Source organism: Triturus cristatus, chromosome 6 (assembly GCF_964204655.1).
Source record: "Triturus cristatus chromosome 6, aTriCri1.1, whole genome shotgun sequence".
Taxonomy (NCBI): Eukaryota; Metazoa; Chordata; class Amphibia; order Caudata; family Salamandridae; genus Triturus; species Triturus cristatus.
The window spans coordinates 214,498,324-214,520,936 of record NC_140589.1 but is presented as its reverse complement, the minus strand read 5'-3'; the positions used below and the strand labels follow the sequence as shown (position 1 = coordinate 214,520,936).

Below are 22,613 nucleotides of genomic sequence, written 5' to 3'. Positions count from 1 at the left end.
CTCAGCAACCTGATTCATTGAGGAGAGGAAAATCACTGTTAAGATAATCGAGTTGGTAAGGTTGGGTAAAGGTGAATATCAAAATTCAGGTAAAACACAAAAATTGATGCCAGTGAGGTTTTACTAGTTTATTGTGTGAATGTGTTTGGCCCCAGGTGAGTGTTAGGTGTGTGTGTGTGACCAGAGCTAGTGACTGCACTTCATCACCATCAACTAGCAGGATGGGGGTGGAGCTGAGAACAGTGGCCCCTTGCAGCAAAATAGGATGTGCTCTGTCTTTACACAAAGGATTTGTCACCCCTGCATTGTTCATTCAGCCAGCCTGTAGCCAGGGCAGAGAAGTCATAAAACTTTAAGCACTTCCAAGAGAATTTTCCAGAAACCTTCCCATATTCAACGAAGACACCATAGGTAAAAAGAGGATCCTCAGACCCACACTTTAGTCTACTCCTGGACCTGCAGATGATATAAAAGAAGGGCTGCTGTGCTGCTGTGCTGCCCTGACACTCTGCTGCTCTGTTGCCTGTTAACCTGCTTGCTAAGAAGGAAGTCTGGGCGTGCATCCTTCATCCCAGGCTGAATTGATTGCAAGGGTTAGCTAATATCCTGTTTTTGATCTACAGGGACATAAGCTACAGAGGCTCACTGCAACTGCCCAGCTGGCCTGCTGCCTGGACCTGCCCTAGCCCTGCTGGCCTCTACTGGAGTGAGTTTCAGACATCCCAAGATGTTCCTCTCAAGTCCTGGACCCTTGGTGTGACCTCAGTTGAGCTCCTCTAACAGAAAGAGGCGGAATCCTCATGTTTCTGGTCTCTTCACAAACAGGCCCGTTCGTGCCGAGATCAAGCTGCTTGCGCCACCTGCCAATGCAGAGTTCCGGTGAACCTGACTCTTCATCAACGACAACCAGCAGTGCGACATCTGTACTTTGGGCTGTAGCATTGACAGCTCCTGGTGACTGCCAATTCAAAGCACCAGCATTGATGGTCCGTGACACCCAACAGGATCTCTGAGCTAGAGCGACGCCTATCTGGGACGCCCAGCCTGCTCTTCACACTACATCGACGACCATCTTTAAATCTTTCCCTGCTCCGCATGGCCCCTTCTACACCGAATGGAACTCATTGAACGGGACATTGAAGGTAACTCTTTCGGGTGGAGTAACCTGTTCCCTGCATCCAGCTGGTGCTTCATCGAGGTTGACCTGAGCTTCTGACTTTCACCCTCTCTCACATGACCAGATAACAGTCAGTGGTGCTTTCTGTATTAAGGTGTTTTAATTAACGTAAATCTTTAAAATTGCTTTTTACTCAATTTTTTTCTAATTGGTTTGGGATTTTTCTACTGTTGTGTTTTCACTGTATTACTGTTTGTGTGCTGCATAAATACTTTACATATTGACTCTAAGTTAAGGCTGACTGCTTTTGTGCCAAGCTACCAGAAGGATAAGCACAGGGTAATTTGGGACTTTTTGTGGTTTACCCTGACATGGATTGTGGCTGCTGCTTGAACAGTAGTTCGCCCCACCGCCTACAACCAACTACCCTAATTTCTCACAAATCTTTTATGCAAAGAAGTATATTTTCATAATTATCATAGAGGTTGCTGGCACTCTGGTGCAGCTTTCTGTAATCTAGCAATTATTGTAAAAACTAAATGAAGCATCATTGAAAATGAATACAAATAGTAATTCATACCAGCACTCCTCCACACAGAAATGCTTGTAGCACTCACCAGAAGAAAGAAAGATTGCAAAACTCATTTATGTAGCCAAATAGAAGCTTTTTCCACGTTTAATGAGGAATAACATTTGCCAAAATGCAGCTCCCATTTAAACTGCGCTATACCAAATACTTAAGAGTTGTGGTAATCACAGTGCAAACAACTGCCTGGAAGGGGTAGCAATCAGGCAGCTAAAATAGGTAAAAAAAATGTGTTAATTAAGAAAATAGATTTCTCTTACCATTTATGCTTCTCAATTTTAACATCCTTCTAACATTTCCAGTCCCATCGTCTTTTCTGATCCATACAATGATCTGATCCTGGGGACTCCCGTTCATCTTGTAGAAAAATTGGAGGCACTTTTTGGACCTCTGCGGGTACAGGATACGAGACTCCAGTAAAGCAGATTGTCCCCGTTGACCATTCATGGTATTCAAGTACATAAAGTATCCCCCATCTCCAAAGAAAACATAGACACTTCAGTCAAATATTTAAAGAAATTTAAGATACAGCCATGAGGGTAATCTGGAGAATATTACAGCTCTTTCCTAACACAACAAGGATGCTAAATATGACACTTTGAGAACAGCACATCCCCAAGAGGCCATTATTGTTTTAAATACTTTATATAATGTTTCGAACATAATCGGCCTTTTAAAACATTGTGTTTGTCCACTCATCTGTGGCAGGCTCAAGCCATTTAGGGCCTGATTACGATGTCGGTCGGAAACTAAACCGCCCTACTCCTTGTCCGAATAGGTTTCGACCAACTCGCAGTCGGCGGTTCCTCCCGACCAATTATGATGCTTACAAACACTGTTCGGAAGACTCCCATTGACTTCAATAGGAGGCTGTGTTCTGACGGACAACACAGGCTCCTATGAGAAAAGCCTTGCACCCTGTGGCGGGCACCCCATGGTGCTTGCCACACTGAGCATGGTTTTACATGGGGGCCCCTTGGGGACCCCTCCACCCCAAACCGGAGGACTCAGGATGAAGGGGGCCTGGAAGGGACCCCCAAAGTCAGTCTCTGACAGCCTTTTCATGTCGGATAGACTTAGTCGGAAAGGCTGTCGGAATATGACATCCTAATCATTTGGTCGGAAACGCTGTCCGTTGAGCTGTACGAATCGTCTTCGACCGAATCGGATTCTCCAATGCCAGTCAGAACCGATTCGGAATGACTAAATGCTTCCCCTTCCGTCCACAAGCATCATAATCGGTTGGTTGGAATTGTTTCCGACCGAGTCGGGTGGATGGTTCCGACACGCTCTAGGGGAATCCGTCTGTCAGTCGGAGGCTTTCCGACTGACATCGTAATCAGGCCCTTAGTGTCAATTAAGCAACTTTTCCCACAACTATGTATACATTTTAATGTATTACACCCATCTTCTATGTTATAATCAGTATTTGTGTATTTTGCACATTACAGTTTGTCAATAAAGAGGCTTCTTGCTATGTAGCCTACCTCTGCAGCCTCCAACTAAAGTATGGTCTTCCTCTCCAGGTTTGCTAATTATATGGGTCCATTCAGCACCATCCTGTACCATCCGCACCATCCCGCAGATGTTACTTAACTCAAAGGAACACTGGTCCAACATGGAGTGTGTTGAAGCTGTGTTACAAAAAACAGATGTCATGCACAGGTAAAAATATGACACAAGGTTTATCATGATTTTCATAGTTCAGTGTTTGTCAATTGTTAAATGTCTTGCAAAAGTATCTTAAAGTAATTGTTTTGGAGCCATGTGCTAACTGTAGAACATTGAATTGTACCATTATCAACACATCTTTTATTTAATTTAGTATATCTGCCAATCGGCATGACATTCTTAATAAAGGCAACCCAATAAAGTCAATTGACACAAGTATGGTCTAATTCTCAGATTGTACTAACACTTTTTTACATCATGGCTGAATTGGAATAAAAACAAGCATGCATTGCATAGGCCAGGAGAGAATAATTCAATGCCAGGTAATCCACTTACTATGTAAATGATTTCAATTCAGCATCAATGTATGTAAATTTATCTTATGGTGAGATCCTGACAATCTGGTATTTAAAGGCCTTTCGGACCGACTTTAAACACCCATGCTGCAAACCTAAAACCATTTTTGCCTACAATCTCTTTGTCAAGCAACACATTCCCTAACTCAAATAGGCAGGTGCATTAAAATGTGAGGTAGGCATAGTCCCAAATCCAATGAACCTTTGTAGTGTACCCTGATTCATGATTCCTCTGAATCCTTGGCATACATGCAGAGTCGAGAATCTTTGTAGTGTAGGCAGATTCATGAACATCATACATTTTTCCTCCATATGCAGATGCTTGAATCCCATAAATCTTTGTTTTTATACTATCAGTTCACAATTGAACATCCTTCCTTACACTGCACTGCGTAGCTTCTATGAAGATTGACGTTTAAATTATTTTGTGTTCTCTGTCTTCCATACTGACCTTAACATATTTTCTAAGATTGGTTGTGACATTGTTTGTACTGACCCAGAGTTGTACAGAAAAATATTTTGGCATTGTAGAACAAACTTACTGCAATTGTACATTCGGTTCAACCTCTCCAAATCAATCTTGCTTAAATCCAGTCGCTGCCCAATGATGTCATTGAATGCAGGTATTTTCGTTGTAATTGTGGCAACATTGTTATTTTTGTTAAAAGACAATGGCCCATAATGCAGAACTGAGTCATAATCGTATGGCGTGTTGAGGTCGGAAATAAAGTCTTCATCAAACTTGTCGAAGGCATATGCATAACCTAAAAACAGATAAGTGTCAGTATATTTTTATCAATCTTTCATACATTTGACAAAATCTGGTGGTCCCTAGTAACATGGGACTTTATTCTGCTGTAGGTCTGAGGAAAATAAAAATCTATGAGGCCTATGTGTCCCCATGTGCCCCCCCCAACGCTTATGTGCACATACATGTAACCTATGTATTTCCCCTCCATGGCCTTTCTATCATGATGCTTATGCTATAACGTGGCCTGCCATCATCCAGTCTCCCATGAGAGAAACGACAAATCTGTATTGAGGCCTACACGTTTTTCATCATGTTTTCCTGCATTTTCATGAAGCCCATGTTTATGGCTCAGCCAGAGCCGAAAAGAGGTTTCATGCCTCAGAACGCTCTGAAAGCTGCAGCTACGTATCCTTGGCCTTGCACACTTGGGCCTCAGCCAAAGAGGCCCCGACCGAGGTGCCGAGACAGTATTGAGCACGGTTATCTGCTTACTCCTACAGAGCCGCATTCTTGCCTGGTGAAGGAGGAATGAACGCGACCCATCTGCAAGGAGGGAGCCCAGCCTTACTGTCTCTCTTTGTGAGATTGCAAAGCTCACGTCAGTAAAAAGCCCATAGCCCCCATGTAAGGCCTCTGCAGTAAATGAAGTAAATGAAGAAATAGATGCCACATCGGCTCTTGGTGATGAGCAACCTATGTCACAAATCAGTCCCTGCTCCAGACATCGGATATCAGATAATACAAGATGTGCTGGTCGTCCTGACACTGAAGGCCTCACTCACTGAAGGCCTCACTTCCAGACAAGTGGACGCCCACATGGACGCCCACCTTCACGCCTACTTACACGCCCACATGCTCTTATCTCATTCTCTCTTGCTCTTTTGCTTACGTACAATTGAGAAATGTATATATACTGTACTCTGTGAATAATGTTTTGAGAATATTGAGAATACTTTTGAGTCCCTTTCCAGATCCTTTGTGGTGATGGTAATATTCTCCCTTTGACTCGAGTTATTGGAATAAAGCCCTTTATGAACCTGATACCACAGACTCAGCCTCTTGCTTTATGCATGATCTTATTTATATACTAAAAATTCTGAGAGCGTAATATTTTATTTACCACATAATGGCGCCCGAACAGTTTAATCTCTTTCCCCACACGCCGGAGATGAAGGTCCAGTTTTGCCCCCTTCCATAGCCGTGACGGACTTCAAGCGCGCACGTCGCGGGTCTTCCCGCCAACTCCCTCAGGCCAACGAAGGGGACGGACTGCGACCAGGCATCCAGACGAGGCGGTGAGGAACGCAGATTGTCCTACCCAGAGCCCACCTGCGAGAGAGCTGTGTCCGAGGTATACAGAGGCCCACCAGATTCCGAAGTTCCGAAGTATCCAAGTCACGAGTCGAGTCCAGTCCAGTCCAGTTTGGTCTAGTCCAGTTCAGTTCCGAGGCCTTCCGTTCCGTGCTACCCGGTGAGTACCGTTGCTGGGGAGGCAGTTAGACGTGCACATTAGGTTGTGCCAGTCAAGACGGGTTTGGGTACACAAATCCGGTCTGCACTGTTTCAGCAGTGTATCTGTACTGTTTAGCAGTATATCTAGTATGTCTTGCATATAATTCAGTATTCTCTAGTGTTAGTATTATGTCAGTAACTAGTTTCCTATTAGTTATCATCGTTCGTTAACTGTTAAATGTTAAATGTTTTAATACGTTCTACATATTGTGGTGTGAATGATTGTTCATTATTGTGTTTATTGTATTAAGTGTGTTCAAGTAATAAGGTCTAAAAATGCCGCTCTTTTCAAAATTAAGACAGATCAAAACCAGAAAAGGGGTACTCGAAGAAGCTGTTCCCATTCCACCTAGGGACACTCCAGGGTACTTTATGTATCATAAGCATGGCCTAGATGCCGTATTATTTCTTGATTTATGGGTGGACTACACCAAGGATTTACCAGAAAGTCAGAGGTGGCCCGCAGCTGGGACCTGGGATGCAGATTGCATCATGAGAGTAGAAGAAGAGTTATGGAAAAAGACAGCCAGACAGTCACAGAAAAATGCCATTGAATTATGGCGTAAAGAATTGCATAGACGCACAGAGAAAGCGCTCAGAAAAGAAGAGAAAAGTAGGGAGGATTCAGACAAAGCCCGAGAAAACGTATTAGTTGAGGAAGGTATCCGAGTAAAAGCAGAACAAGTAGACAGACAACGAAACACTCTTATGAAAGAGAAAATGTAGACCAGCTCGGAAGGATGCCATTGAGTTTTGGAGCAAGGAGTCACATAGGAGGACAGAGTAAGTGTTTCACGAAGCAGAGAGAAGTAGACTGGAGTCTGGAAAAGCCAAGGAAAAGATGTTACAGGAGGAAGTGGAGCAGGTAAAATGAGCGCAGGCTGACAGAAAAAGAAATACTGACGTTGCTGGTATTTATCCCGTCCTTTCAGAGGACCTAGCAAGAGTGGCCCCAGTAGAAAGACCAGTTGGAGTGCCACCGCAAGTACCCCGATACATGTAATAATGATATAGTAGCCCAAAGGTTCTTGAGCCTCCCACCAAACGAACAGCGCATAGCTGGTGTTTTCATGGTCCAACATTTGATTACGTTGTTAAAAGGGACTTGAGAGGGGTGTAGCTAGGGTAATAGCAACACCTGTGATTTGATGACACCCCTAATGTCCAAAGTGTTAACGAAAAATAATTAGTGATCCATTAAGGGTTTAGCTTGAGAAAAAGAATTGTGGGTATTTCGAATTTGCAAATTGTTCAAGAATACAGGTTTGTGTTCTTGGTGGTCCAGTGAGCCAATGTGCTGGGTCAAGTCGGTAAGATTATGACCCCCTGAGAGCAAATTGTATGTAAAAATAATTTTTCAATTGGGCGAATTATTGCAGTTTTTATGGAATTGAGTAGTCTTTTTGTCTTTGACAGCTTCAGAGTGAGGAGAAGGTGGGGGCTGTGTAGAGCAGAATGTGATACAGAAATCGGAGACAGATTCTGACCTTGTAGCCAGTGTAGGTGGGGGCCGGTGAGAGGAGCAGAACAGAGGCACTGCTTAGAAAGCTTCTCTGACATCGCATCTGTGTAATGCCTGCAGCCGGAGAGCCTTGGGGGCCAGGAGTAGGAAAAACAAAAAAAGATGGCTGGCAGCCCAGGCTCAGGCCGCGCTGAGGGGCTATTTTTAGCTTCTCTGATAAGACAGGGCAGCTGAGAAATGTAAGTCGAGAAAGATTCCCTTGTTCTATTCTGTGCAAAACCAGTGCCCCGAGGAAATGTCTATGGAGAAGATTTGTTTTATTTTTTAGCAATTGTTATATTGCTTCTGGCCAGAAAGTAAAATGTTGCTCTTGCTTGGAATTTTAAGGGCTATGTGCCTATATAAAAACGATTTCCAAATTCAGACATTTTTGAATTGTGGCCACAAGCTGCCACCAGTTGCATTGGATAAATGATCCAGTGGTTACGGGTCTGTGAGGAAAGATGGGAGATGCATCTTCGACTAGGACATGAGGGTACATTGTGTACAAAGATGCATAGCTCATTTTTATATAAAAAAAAAAGACAGGTTCGTGTGTTCTTCATTTTTGATTATTGTTGCTGATCCTGTGTGTCAGACTTGACACGGTGATTTCAGCTGCCAGCTGGTCATCATTGGGATGACCCACTGTCAGTTAGGGGTGTATAGGGCAGGTAAATCAATTATTGATTATAAGCCTGACAAATTAAGCAGGCCAGAATGTTCGCCTCTGAGCTGTAGGTACTGTAATTGCGCATCGCTGCTCATTTATATATGTTAGTGTAATTGTCTATGCTTTCTGTGCTTGGTATACTGATGGCTTGGCATATGTATTTTATATATGTTTTGTTTTTGTGTTGTATTGACCAGTATGTTTGGCATTGATACAAGTTCTCCTGGGCGTTACAGAGATGGACGTGACGACGTAAATCTTTGCGCTGCGCTTGGCTGGAACTTGTTCACAATTACTAAATTTAACAGACATGATATTACCTTTATCATGCTGTCAAAATAGCAGACAACACGTTATCAGTGTATGTCTAATTGGTATTGGAGATGAATAAAAGAAGAAAAAAGTTATGCAAGACTAAAATATGTATCACATGACTGCCTTTCTCTTATAGACAGGCAGCCTCGGTCATATGTTTCCAGATTGGACATTAAGGAACCATTATGATCTATGCACTCGCATCTTAACTCTTGAAAGGCCTGTTTTAAATAAGGACTGCCACCCCAGAGTGACAAATGAGGCTCGGTATTTAGGGTAATGAGAAAATATCTGACAGGATTTCCTTTTTATAGTTTGCTTTAGTAAGCTCATTCTTGTAAGTGGTGGCCCCAAAAGTTGACTTGTTTTTAAATTAGGCTATTTATTGTATAGGTGGAAATTATTGCAAAATGACTGATTTCTTTAGCAGATAAATTATTAATTATCAACATTAACAACTGTTCTTAAACTTGGTTTTCCGAATATTTAGGTAATTTAGCATTCCTATTAGGGCCTCCTAGCATTAATTTTGACTTCAGGTTGGTGTAGGTTCATGTAATAGGGACATTTGCATATGAGATGTCATTTGGCCAGCTTATGAGCTAACACAATGAGGTTTGTACATTAATTTGAAGGATTTCTCGCCGTTTCAAATACGCTGTGTATCTCCTATAATTTTGCTTACGCCCAGTAGCTACACACAGGGATTAATAGTGTTGACAAGACACAGGGTTTGATAGTGTTTGACAGCAGTGAAATCTGTTTCAGATTTCCTCCTGTCAAAAAGGGGGGAAGGAGGAGAATATTGGCTTTCTGCTGGCCCCTGAGGAGGTTCGCTTCCCGCTAGCCCCTTAAGAAATTAAGCCCCTTAGAAATTAGCCCCCTTAGAAATTAAGCCGAGGAAATAGGTATGGTGCTTTCCCCTTTTTCTCATGTTTTATTGTGATCTTTCAGGGGAATTAGTTGTGGGCACCGGAACGTATTCAATTGATTTCTGGTTTTTCACAGCCCAAGACACAAAAGGAGGTACGTGCATTCATTGGCCTCACTTCATATTGCAGGCAGTGGATTCCCCAGTATGCTTACATAGCCAAGCCCCTAATACAGTTGACGACACAGGAGGCAGTTTCTACTAAAGTCCTCTCTTGGACACAAGAACACACTGTGGCATTTGAAGAATTAAAGAGAGCTTTATGTCAAGCACCAGTTTTAGCAAACCCTGATTACAACAAATCGTTTATGCTTTTTGTGACAGAGCGGGATGGAACAGCACTATCTGTCCTAACACAAGATCATGCAGGAAAACACGAGCCCTGTGCTTATTTTTCTAGTACATTAGACCCAGTAGCACAGGCTTTGCCTGCGTGCCTAAAATCAGTTGCAGCAACGGCCTTAGCCATAAGACAAAGTGACTCGATAGTGCTGGGCCACCCTCTGACAGTACAAGTACCACACGCAGTAGAGGTTCTCTTGAACCGGACACAAACACAACACCTGACTGTAGCTAGACTGACAGGTTATGAGTTGACGCTATTTCAACCACACATAGAGATCAGACGATGCAACATACTGAATCCTGCTACCCTTTTGCCCTCCAGTACAGAAAGCGTTTCACCACACGACTGTGTTGAAGTAATACATACCGTGACTAAACCAAGACAAGACTTGACAGACGTTGCACTCCCAGACCCCGACCTAACACTATAAGTTGACGGCTCATGCATGAGGACAGGGGCGGGAGAATTAGTGGCAGCATATGCAGTGACTACTGATACTGTAATAATAGAGACTAAAAGAATAGACATATTGTCAGCACAAGCAGCAGAGCTCATCGCCCTGACACAAGCGTGCATAAGAGCTAAAGCACCTGAGAGTAAACATTTACACCGATTCTGTGGCGAGAAAGAGGTTTCTTGACCTCTCATGGGGCCAAGATACAGCATGGCCCCCTTATTCAAGCCCTACTGGAAGCAATACATTTACCAACAGCCATAGCTATCCTAAAATGTAAAGCACATACTAGAGCCACAGATACCATTTCCCAAGGCAATGATCTGGCAGACCGAACAGCTAAACAGACAGCTCAGACCCCACTAGACATGACAAAATCACAGATACTATCACTGTCCAAAGCCATGACAGTTAGGGATCCTTCCAGGGATGTACAAGACATTCAGACACATGCTACTCTAGACGAATTAAAGAAATGGTCGGAACAAGGAGGGGTACTGACTGATCAGGGTTGGATGAATAAGGGCAAATCCACATGGTTTCTTCCTGATTCGATGGTACAAGTGATTATAAATACCGCACATAGTCCTGCACACTTAGGAGAGAAAGCAATGATAGATAGCTTACAGAATATATGGTTCAACAAGCACCTGCGTGCAGCAGCGAAACAAAAGGTCAGAACATGTATGATCTGTTGCCAATTCAATCCAGGTAAAGGCATTCCGATGGAACAAGGTGGATTCCATCCACCTGACCACCCTTTTGAAGTGCTCCAAATGGATTATATCCAAATAAACAGATGTAGAGGTTACAAATATGTCCTGGTACTAATGAAGCAGGTGTCCCTTGTGTTAGGGTATACCTGGAAATTCCATTGTGTGCGACATCCTGAAGCAGCAGGCCTTGTAGAAAGACATAATCGTACATTAAAAATTTGCGCAGACAAAGGTGTAGATTGGATGGTAGCCCTGCCGGTTGCCCTCTTTTACATGCGAATGGTAGCTCATTCTAGAACAGGCTTATCTCCCTATGAAGTGGTCTTTGGTAGACCACCAAATATGTGGGGCACTCCAATGCCTAAAAGATTACTGATGTTGATAGTAACATGCTGACAGATTACCTGGCTTCCTTGATGTCTGCACTACTCTCTTGTTGTTCGCAGGTTGCTGCCGCCTTCCCTGACAACACCCAGGTCAAGGGACACTCCATCGCTGATCCGGAACTTTGATAGATCAAGCCCTCTTAAGCCGAGGTGGAAGACGCAGAAATTGGTGTTGCTAACAACAAGGACCGCCGTTAAAGTCGAGGGACGGAAAGGATGGATACATCATTGCAAACGTTACTTTGGGAATAACTGTACTTTCCAAAAGAAAACTGACTGCTTGGACTTAGAGCCCCCTTTTCTAGAGGAGACTCCCCAGCAGGAGTTAAACTCAGATCTAAAAAGTCAGAACCCGTTTGATCAATTAAGTCCACTAGGTGGTGAAGCGGTTGAACATGTATTCTGGCTCGCATAAGATCTTGGACATTAACATTGATAAAAAGAGCAAGATAAAAAGCAAATACTGTAAAATATTACGTGGTAGATGTATAGTGACTGTAATTTTTCTATCTCTTCTGTGCATCACGATAATATGTATCAGCTTAATACTACATGCTATTTTTCCTCCTATTGCCTCACTCTTATACTCCTCCACTAATGATACCATAAAGCACACATTTAGTGATCTGCCATCCCATGAGCTATCATATCGACTTGCCTTACGCAACAATACCTTTATTCAGATGCTGCACCATTCACATCAGACTAGCAATGCTACAGACTGCTGGGTCTGTGGCCGATTTCCCCCGTATCAGAAGGTAAAGGGAGTGTTGCCTCTTTTTCCTTTTCCGTTCTCCCATAATGGTTCTTGCGGAGCATGGTTTGCCTTAATGACATCCATCAACGGTGATGCCAAAGAATACAAAGCAATAACAAGGCTCCACAAGATTGCCCAAAACATACATCAAGACCCAGGCACGTGGACATGGTCCGGTTGGCTCTGGGGATTAATATCGGCTTGGGGATGGAAAGTGTTGACCGTCTGTGGGTTGATACTATTAATGATATTCAGTTGTTGCCTATGTCTGCAGTGTGGCCCGGCCATTTGTGGCCTGTGTGCTACTGCATGTGTTCCACATCCCTATTTACAAAGCATTGAAAATGGAAAAATAATGCTGCAAGAACAGATCGACTGTCTCATGAAAATAGACGTTACATAGGGGGTTCACTAGGGTACAAGGAGGGAATGAGGAAAATAAAAATCTATGAGGCCTATGTGTCCCCATGTGCCCCCCCCCAACGCTTATGTGCACATACATGTAACCTATGTATTTCCCCTCCATGGCCTTTCTATCATGATGCTTATGCTATAACGAGGCCTGCCATCATCCAGTCTCCCATGAGAGAAACGACAAATCTGTATTGAGGCCTACACGTTTTTCATCATGTTTTCCTGCATTTTCATGAAGCCCATGTTTATGGCTCAGCCAGAGCCGAAAAGAGGTTTCATGCCTCAGAACGCTCTGAAAGCTGCAGCTACGTATCCTTGGCCTTGCACACTTGGGCCTCAGCCAAAGGGGCCCCGACCGAGGTGCCGAGACAGTATTGAGCACGGTTATCTGCTTACTCCTACAGAGCCGCATTCTTGCCTGGTGAAGGAGGAATGAACGCGACCCATCTGCAAGGAGGGAGCCCAGCCTTACTGTCTCTCTTTGTGAGATTGCAAAGCTCACGTCAGTAAAAAGCCCATAGCCCCCATGTAAGGCCTCTGCAGTAAATGAAGTAAATGAAGAAATAGATGCCACATCGGCTCTTGGTGATGAGCAACCTATGTCACAAATCAGTCCCTGCTCCAGACATCGGATATCAGATAATACAAGATGTGCTGGTCGTCCTGACACTGAAGGCCTCACTCACTGAAGGCCTCACTTCCAGACTTGTCCGGTTGCATAGCAACCCTCCCCACGTCAGTTACACGTCATGCTCGAGTTGAGCACAAGTAAGGCAAAGTTCCAGTACAATTCCAGCAGATCACGCAACCCCCTCCAGGTATCCACCCACCTATGACAAATTACCTATTATCATCAAGTGGACGCCCACATGGACGCCCACCTTCACGCCTACTTACACGCCCACATGCTCTTATCTCATTCTCTCTTGCTCTTTTGCTTACGTACAATTGAGAAATGTATATATACTGTACTCTGTGAATAATGTTTTGAGAATATTGAGAATACTTTTGAGTCCCTTTCCAGATCCTTTGTGGTGATGGTAATATTCTCCCTTTGACTCGAGTTATTGGAATAAAGCCCTTTATGAACCTGATACCACAGACTCAGCCTCTTGCTTTATGCATGATCTTATTTATATACTAAAAATTCTGAGAGCGTAATATTTTATTTACCACAGGTCCGTGGTAGATCTGGAAAAAAGTGAGAATTTACAGCTGTGTCATTTACTTTCGATCCGCAGAGCTAGACACAGATTGAAATCCATAGGCAATGCACCAAATGTATCTACTCAGATATGAGTTGAATATGGAGTTACATTTGTAAACGCATTTTACATTACTTGGCTCACTCGGGGGTATGTGAAAGCAGTGCCAAGGAATCCCCAGACAAACGTGGGAAGCACCTAGTGAGGTCTAATTTATGGTCTATTTTTGGAAAGGACATATTCTTCTTTGCAACTGACATTTGCCTCTAACTTGTGAAAGTTACACTGTATTTACAAGGGTAGAAATAATCAAATTAAGAGTGGGTAACTTAAGTATGCATCTGTAATTTACAGTCTCACATTTTTTCAAGTGTCACTTCAGGGCATGGTCAGGGGTCAGAGGAGTGGTCAAGGATATCAAATACAAATGTGGTGCAAAACCACTCAGAAGTCATTTTTAGACACTTGCTAACATTTTCAGCGTTTTTCCCACACTTATCTGTGTACTTAATTTACACCGGAAAGGTCCAGGCGTAACTGCTGCAGAAAGAATGGAAAGGAGCACCCATCAACCGAGTGTTTACAGGAGGTTGGAGGAAGAAAAGAAATGATAAGCAAAAATATAAGTGAGAGAAAAGGGTATTTAAAAAGTTACGTTAAAACATGCTACAATTCCCTAATCTTGGAACTGGTGTACTTAACTTTATACGTGAACTAGAGGAGCCTATAGCTGGAAAACAGCCTTAATTGTACTTTTAATGCATCCCATCCACCTAGAATTGTTCCCTATGGCTGATGTAAATTATGTAAACTTAGAAGGACAGGTTGGTAAACACACTAAACAGGTGTAATTTAAAAACACGCACAAACAAAACTTACACGAGGTTCATAGGTTGCCATAGTTTAGTAAAATAATGGCGTAAGTGACTGATTACATCCCAGGGCATATGGATTTTGTGATTTGTCAGTAGGTACAAGCAACAGATAAGAGATCCAGAAGGAAGTGGTACTGAAAGTGTGGAAAAGCGCAGCAATTACCTCCAATTTCAAAGAGGGTCTGAAGGAAGGGGAGGAATGTTAGGTAATCTCCCTTAAAATAGAATGGAAAAAAGTTATTTTGAACATTTTTAAAAAAAATTATCCGGCATCTCATGGTACAATAAGCAAAATAGGTGGAAGTGAGCTCTGCAATATTATAATTGAATCTGTATTTTCCTACAGAGCGAGTTCCAGTCTAGTGGTATGCAGTGCTTAATTTGTAAAAGATTGAGTACCAGTGACCAACGCTCTGCTCAGAAGACCACAGCCAGAGCTATTGGATGTTAGTGTGCCGAATATCAAGGCTGCATAGTCTAGAATCCACCTCATGTCTCTTTAATCTACTATAGAAAATATATAGATTGTGGCACTCCTCGGGTAAACTGTGGTAGACCTTGGTTATCTGGTCTCAGGTGCACGTGGGTACCGCTCTCTGATCCAGGGCATGAAGATACATGTGTTGTCTCCAATGAGATCAGCGTCCCCACCTTGCACTCCACTAGATATTTCACTTTTTGATAGTATATGTTCAAAACGTCAAGTATTCGTGAATTGTATTGCAAATTTAATTAATCTTGATATTTTATCAAATCATATTCTCTTTGTGTTAAAAAGTCACAGGTATCTATGGGAATCAAAATTCAAATGTTTCTATTATCCGAATCCCAATGCATTTCGGGACAGTGCCCTTCATCAGGGAAAATTTCTTCAGTCATAATTTTAATCCAAACTTCCATGTGTGAAGGATCCACCGAAGCACACACTCCCTGCCCCTCTATCTCACTCATGCAGGTTTCTGCTTTCCCCCTGTGAGATTGATTTCCATCTTTCTCTTCCACCTCCTTCCCTTTGTTTGTCTAAACCTCTCTTGCTCTGGAGAAAGTCTGATGGGGGAAAAATGAGTACTGGCCACCTTGAATGAGTACCCATCGGCCCCATTGGCAACCACAGGATTAAAATAAGCACAGCCTATCTGACTAGTAAACTGTCATAAATAAGCTTAACAGGTGTAGCTGACACCTGTGTGGGGGTTTCACCTGTACCTGTTGTAATATACACCAATTTGTGTGCCCCAGGGCAAAAGCGAAGGTCAAAACACAGTTGCATGCATCTATGCAAAAAACTTTGTGAGCAATCCCATCCAAGTTAGCATTAATTAACTATATCTGAGGTTCTAGTCAGCTAGTCGTACATGGACTTGTTGCCCTGGTACGCCGAGTCTAGTAATCCTGTTTATCAATCTGACTAATGGGTTGATACCAGAATATCAGTCCTAAACATAATCTGTCAAAAAATATCACCCAGCTAAATTGTTCCCATAAAAGTTAAACAAATCTTCATACACCCAAAGGAGCAATGTTATTCTACACAGTATTTAATCCACAATATAAATGGCTGACAACATTATTGTTACTGATCTTCTACAACGCAACCCTGGCTAACACTGTCCATATTCCACCACACATTCTCTTTTGCATCTGGCACAATATCTTTCCTGCACAGTTAAATAATTTCTAACACTAATCACTTTTGAACTGTGTTTTCTTTGTAATTATTACTCCATATCTATTTTTTTAAATAATGTACCATACTTTCTTTACTGTTATTTTGGCAACAATACCTTGAGGGTGATATAAAACTGCACACCTAGACACACATTGCTCTTAATGGTTTTCACGCAGCAAGGCTTTGAACTGTTGCATCAACCTTTGCTGTCAATCAGCCAAGTTCCGGTCCCATCTGGTTTGTATTACTTGAACCATAATTGAGGTATTTTTGTATCTTTAGTTTTTATTGGTTGTGTGTTTTTTCTATAGGTTGTGCTGATTCATAAGAGAATGCAATGTACAGGTAATTTACAAGCTTTTTGTGTGATTATGCCTATCCTTTTTAACAGCTCTTTGCAGTTTTTGCAAAAACATCTTGGTACCTGTTTACACTATTTAATGGTCATATTAAATCTTTCACCAGCTCCATTAGCTTCCAGGTGATACTGTGAACACCTCCTATGCATAATGCCATCCTTTACATAAATGAAGTAAACCGTTGTCTGCCATTCAAAACCTTCAGAATATCTGAAGTACTGAAATATATGCACCACGCGTTCAATTTTAGGCATTTATAATTAGGAGAACAAATCTACCATCACCAATATTACCTACCCAATAGTAAAAGCCGCCAAATGGAGAAAATAACCCTTTCCCAAGGCTTGGATGGGTGACACATCCTTTACCCCGCAGTCAGAAAAACGACCTGCCTTATAACGCAGTGACTACCCCGACTTTGATGTTACAATGAATTCCATTAACGACTTACTTTAGGGGGCATGTTGTTGCACTGTTGTTGAATTTTAAGTCCAATACCTTCCCTACTGTTGCGTAGACTGGATTTAGAATAGAAATTTATACTATTCTAAAGTCCGGTGTCCCCATAAGGCAAGTCATCACAGTTGGGGTAGTGACTGCGTTGTAAAGGCATGCGGGGTAAATTTATGTGGGGGTCCATCATACAACCCTTGGATGGTAAATACATCATCCAACTCTATACCTCGCCACAATTTTCACATACTTACCCACTCATGGTAATCAATTATCTAATATTACTCTTTTCTCAAACTTCATCATACACAAATGCCCAACATGTTCCTAAAACAGCAGCTTAGCAATATATGTGTACCCACTTGCCAGGCCCAAATCTTCCCTTACCTTACATGTAAGACACCCCTAACGTAGGCCCAAGGTACCCTCATGGGCAGGGTGCAGTGTATGTGAAAATTAGGACATGTACTAGTGTGTGTGACATGTCCTGATACTGAAATACTGTGTATTTCATTTTTCACTGTTGAACGGCTATCTGTCCCATAGGCTTATCATTGGAGTTGCGCTGTACCATGTTTACATGTGTAACTTCCCATAGGGACAAGATAGGAAACTGAAGTTTGGACTCTCGGAACTCAGAATTTATTAACACACCTTTTGGTAAAGGTGGGTTTTTAATCCTGTGTTTGAAAATGCCACTTTTAGAAAGTGAGCATTTTCTTACTTCACCATTCTGTGTGCCTCTGGCTGTAGGTGGATTCAGAATCCAGTATGTGAGTGAAAAGAGCTGAGATGTGCACTCACTCTAGACAGTCACTGAGGGAGGTTGAGGTGTGCCCTGCCTTGCCTAGGTAACTCATCGCAGGGTTGAATAGACCTGGTCTGCATTTAAAGTTGTGGAAGGAGTGTTGCTTACACCTGAATAGGGCTGTGTCTCCTTTTGCACAAATCTGTCTCCGCCCCCTGTGGTCATGCTGCACAAGTGAGGGCAGAACTGGTTTGGACTGGGTTCAGAGACCCCTGCCACAAAGAGAACAAAGCCATTTTGGGCTATAAGTATATCACTTAAAATCCCAGGACTATGTATTGGTTCAAGAATCAAAAGGACCCTGCCAAGAAGAAGAGCGGAAGGACTACGTGAGGAGCACTACCTTTACTGAGTGAGGGATGGGTTGGCCTGCAGTTGCTGCTTCTGTCTATGGTGGAGGAAAAGGACTGACTCTTTTTGCCCTGCTGTGGTGTCATGCTTGTGAAAAATCTTCGAGGGCTGGCCTCCTGTTGGAAGTTTCAGGGATATAAAAGACTTCATGGAAAGATCCTTGCTGGATCTTAAGGGAAACCTGCCCGAAAGGAAAACTGAAAACTGTGTGAGGGGCGCGGCCCTGATGTGAGGGGTGAATTGGCCTGCAGTTGCTGCTCCTGTCTGGAGCACTAGAAGGACTGGACTATCCTCATTTCTTTAATGTCAAAAAGAAAACGTGTGGAGTGCTGAAGTGTGCTTCCCTCCTCAAACCAAAAGCATGTATGAAGCGCTCCTTATGCTGTTTAGCGCTGTGGAGCTCCCTTCGCAGTATTACCATGCCGCCCACAAGTTTTTTGGGGCCTGGGGAAGAGAGAGCGTAGGCGTAAAGGTGCTCTCCCCCCTCCCCAGCCTCTGGTGCATGTGCTGCCTCGGGCAAGAAGCCTGCAGGAACAGTTCCGTATCAGCGTCTCCCGGTGCGGCCCCCGGCTGGGGAGAGGTCGCCTTGCAACCAAGCAACCGGTTGCCTTACTGACAACGACGCGCTGGGGATGTGCGCCCAGGCCGCTACAGGGCCGAACAGCTGCGTGTCTCACCGGCCTCGGAAAAGGGAGCCACAGCTACCCGAGGGAAGGAAGCACCGCCCCAAACCAAGATGGCAGACCGAGTGTTTTAGCGCCTCACCATAGTGGCACGCAACCCTCTGCCTCTCGTGCAGTGCAGCCAGTGAGGCTGCCCTACCAGAGACCCAAGTGAGTGCCTTCCACTCTCCTCTTTATTTTCAGTCACTCACCGCAGTGCCGCCGGAGAGCAAGCAGCTGCTATCTACATTTGGTATCAGAGGCATTTTGGATCGGTTACCATGCAGCTGGTGGTAGCGCACAGGCGTTCTGGCAGCCTGGAATACAAAACAAGGTTGCTTTGTTATCACTCATGGACCACATTTTAAGTTCAGTCCGTTTTGTGAAGGGCCCATAACATGTCTAAGTGATAAGTGACAATGCAATGCCTACTTTCTAATGGTCTATGACGTGTCTAAGTATGAGTATCAATGAAATACCTGTTTCCTAATGGTCTATGATGTATACATCACCTAAGTATTCATGCGTTAACACTATTTATGGTTTATGAGTATTGCCTGGTAGGCAAGGTGATTGATGAACTAGGAGTGTCATATGCATTTTTATGACAAACGCCTAGTGGCTCAATGATTTATGTTAGGTGGTCTTATGTGCTTTATATGCTATGGAGTGATTTATGATCTAATGTGTTTTATGTATAAATACAAAGGATATTTTTATATAACCTTGTGTGGAGTCTCTTTTTGTGGTGTGCCTAGTGAGTCACTAGTGTGTGTGTTTATTTGGCAAACGCTTTACACATTGTCTCTGGGAGAAGCCTGACTGCTCTGCCGAGCTACCAAGGTAGTGAGCAGGGATTATCTTCGTGTGTAACTCCCTTACCCTGACTAGAGTGGTGCGTTCTGCCTGGCTTAGGTGTATACCCTAGCCAACCAGAAACCCCATTTCGAACAGTAGTAAATACTCAACACTGAATATATGATTTTGAACTCTGATAACCCACTTATATATCCTACTCTTTACTTTATCATGTTAGATATTCATTAACACCTCCCTCAAAGACTTGTGACTCATCGTTCCCTGAATATGGGCCTTCACACAAAACTGGATTTTTAGTCGCCCACACTACTGCTAATTCTTTCTTTTCAATCAGTTAATACTTGCTTTTCATCTATCTAGTTCTGACCAAACTTTATGCTTTTGGACCTCCTGGTTTGGGGATCATTGCTGTGCAAAAGCATTATCAATGGAATTTCACTTACTGTAAGATTCTGTCTATAATGGGTTTGAGTTGTAAACTCCAGTACGTAACTATGGAAAATAACGTCTGCTGCTGTGCTGTGTTGCTTTATATTTTAATAGAGAATCCAAAAATAAATGTTCTCTATGTTTTTGGCTGAAGTAATATTTAAATTGTTTTAATGTTTTTGATAAAGCACGCCTAAATTGTAACTTTTGCTTGGCATGAAGAATACAGACAATTGACATGTTTTTCCCTACCTTGATGTGAGTTCCGAATACATATCCAGAGTGTGTTTTCCTTTGTATTCATTCATTTTTTTGCTTTTGTGACTCTGTACCAGCCTTAACGAAATTTGTGCTCTGGTCTACCCAGCTAAGCCAAGTTTATTACCCTGCTGGCCACCTGATAGTTCAAAGTATCCCCTTGCTACTTAAACTAATCTTAGCACCAAAGTGAGGGCATCATTTGAGTTTCAAAGATGGATCACACCAGCATACCTCGACAACAGAGCCAATGTTCAGTAAAATAGCAACATCTGCTATTCCGTCTCCGTCAATAGACAGGCCCGTAGACCACCAAGCAAAGGCTGAATGTGCCACCTGGTATCCTCAGCAAAGAAAGGTGATATGGTTAATGGCCTCTGTTTTGAGCTTTTTGGATTAATTTCCTCCCTATTTATTAGTCTGCGCGAGGGAGGCATTTCCATGAGCATTGTGTTGGTGATCCCACGCAACATCCATGGGTTTTGATGCATTTCTAGATTTGCCAGAAGTAGTAGACAAGGAAATGCGCCAAAGACATACGCCTCCCCAGGTGAGTCATAACAAGTAGAAATATGTTTATTTCTCCTTGTTCTTTCCTCTTTCTATGGGTGCTGCATTATGCTCATCAAACTCTGTTTTTAATTTATATAACATAGCTGAACATTGCGGAACCTTTTTAGAATAAAAAATTAGCAGACAAGGTCTCATTACCCTTTCACTTCCTTACACATTCTGAAAAAACCGTGCTTATTTTTTGCTAATAATACACAAGAAGTGGAATTATCAACTTCTATGAAACCATATTCATAATTCAAAATCAATTATTCTAATAAAAAGCTTGTTTAAAATAAAACAACATTAATGTATTTAGCAGATTTGATTATCACGTTACAATAATTAATTACATGCTTAAATTTGAATATTTTATTTGTCTTTTACATCGAAATAACGACACATGTAATTCAAGAAGGGGGATACATAAAAAGAAAAACATGGTATTTACACACTTTGCAAATCAAGCAAAAGAATACAGGATAAATCACTAATGCACCAAAGCTGCACCTTGCAGAACAGTAAACATGTGCTCTCAGAAACATCAGCAAACACTAAGACCTAGAGGCAACAACAAGCAATAAAAAGGTACCAAAACAAAGATTTACCACAAGAAATGGTGGGTATGTCTCTCTGCAGAAGGGTATTAGAAGTCATACAAATTTAGATAATCTCACGTCAGTAGGAGAAACGGAGAATCCCACTCTGAGGCATGAAACCAGCAGACACGCAGGTGCTGGCCTTTTTCAACAGATGAATATTTATTACGAGCCATTCTCATCTAAAAATTAGGAGAAAACCTAAGGGTCTGATTTATAAATTGGTGAGGAGGGAACTCTGATGCGAAACCGACAGAGTTCCCTCCCCCCTCCAAGACGGTGGTTTGTCTGCCCGATTTAAATGCGGGTGGGCCATAGTTTGATGATGGCAGAACTACTCTGGCTCCTCTGTGGTCAAATTCTCCAATGGCCTGACAGAGTAAGAGCCGTCGTAGAATTGACTATATGTCCGACTACCTAATTTAGATGGGCAGACATATAACTATCTTACAATGCCCATCACTGCCATGCAAAACCTGGTAGTTAGGGACATGGTAAAGAAAATCCCACTTTTGGATTTTCTTTTTGAAAGTAAAAATAAAATGTTAACTTTGCGGTACAACTCTGTCATGTTTGATGAAACCATCTAGCAGAGCTACAGTGCATGGGCAGGAACTACCCAGACAGCAGTTCCTGTCAATGCTTTAAATGTCAATCTGGTCGACAAATATTTCTGAATTTGGCCGTCTGCACTTTCGCCATGGGGATGGAGTAAATAACTGCGCTGCCTTGGTGGATGACGGGCCGACCCCTACATTTTAAATCAGACCCTGAGACCTTTACCAGTGTGCATATCTTTACACCATTCGGTCAGAAGTGGAAGAGTCGGCTCCGAGGCATCCCTCCTGCAAATAGATTATTTGCTATGCGATGCCCCAATTACTGGTATCTTTTATACTTTTTCCTTACATGTTGTCTATAGAGCTGGGAGGGCTGTACTCATGCTCTTGTTCTTGTTTCATTTACATTGAATGATAAACAATACTTTTATTCAGATATCATAAACCAGACTGTATCTACTGCTATTGTATATTATTCCTCGCATATGGAACTGAGCAAAGCAATTTATGGATACTGAGGGCCCGATT

General features: G+C 42.6%; 1 protein-coding gene across 1 annotated transcript in view; it reads right to left on the bottom strand.

Moving 5' to 3' along the window:
- LOC146816658 (meprin A subunit alpha-like) overlaps positions 1–22,613 on the bottom strand; it is a 120,985-nt gene that overhangs the window by 49,255 nt on the left and 49,117 nt on the right. The window contains exons 8-10 of the mRNA XM_085610562.1: positions 4,273–4,494; positions 3,191–3,337; positions 1,964–2,179 (exon numbers count right to left, since the gene is read on the bottom strand). Coding sequence (XP_085466688.1) covers positions 1,964–2,179; positions 3,191–3,337; positions 4,273–4,494 — 585 coding nt within the window. The remainder of the gene's footprint in view (positions 1–1,963; positions 2,180–3,190; positions 3,338–4,272; positions 4,495–22,613) is intronic.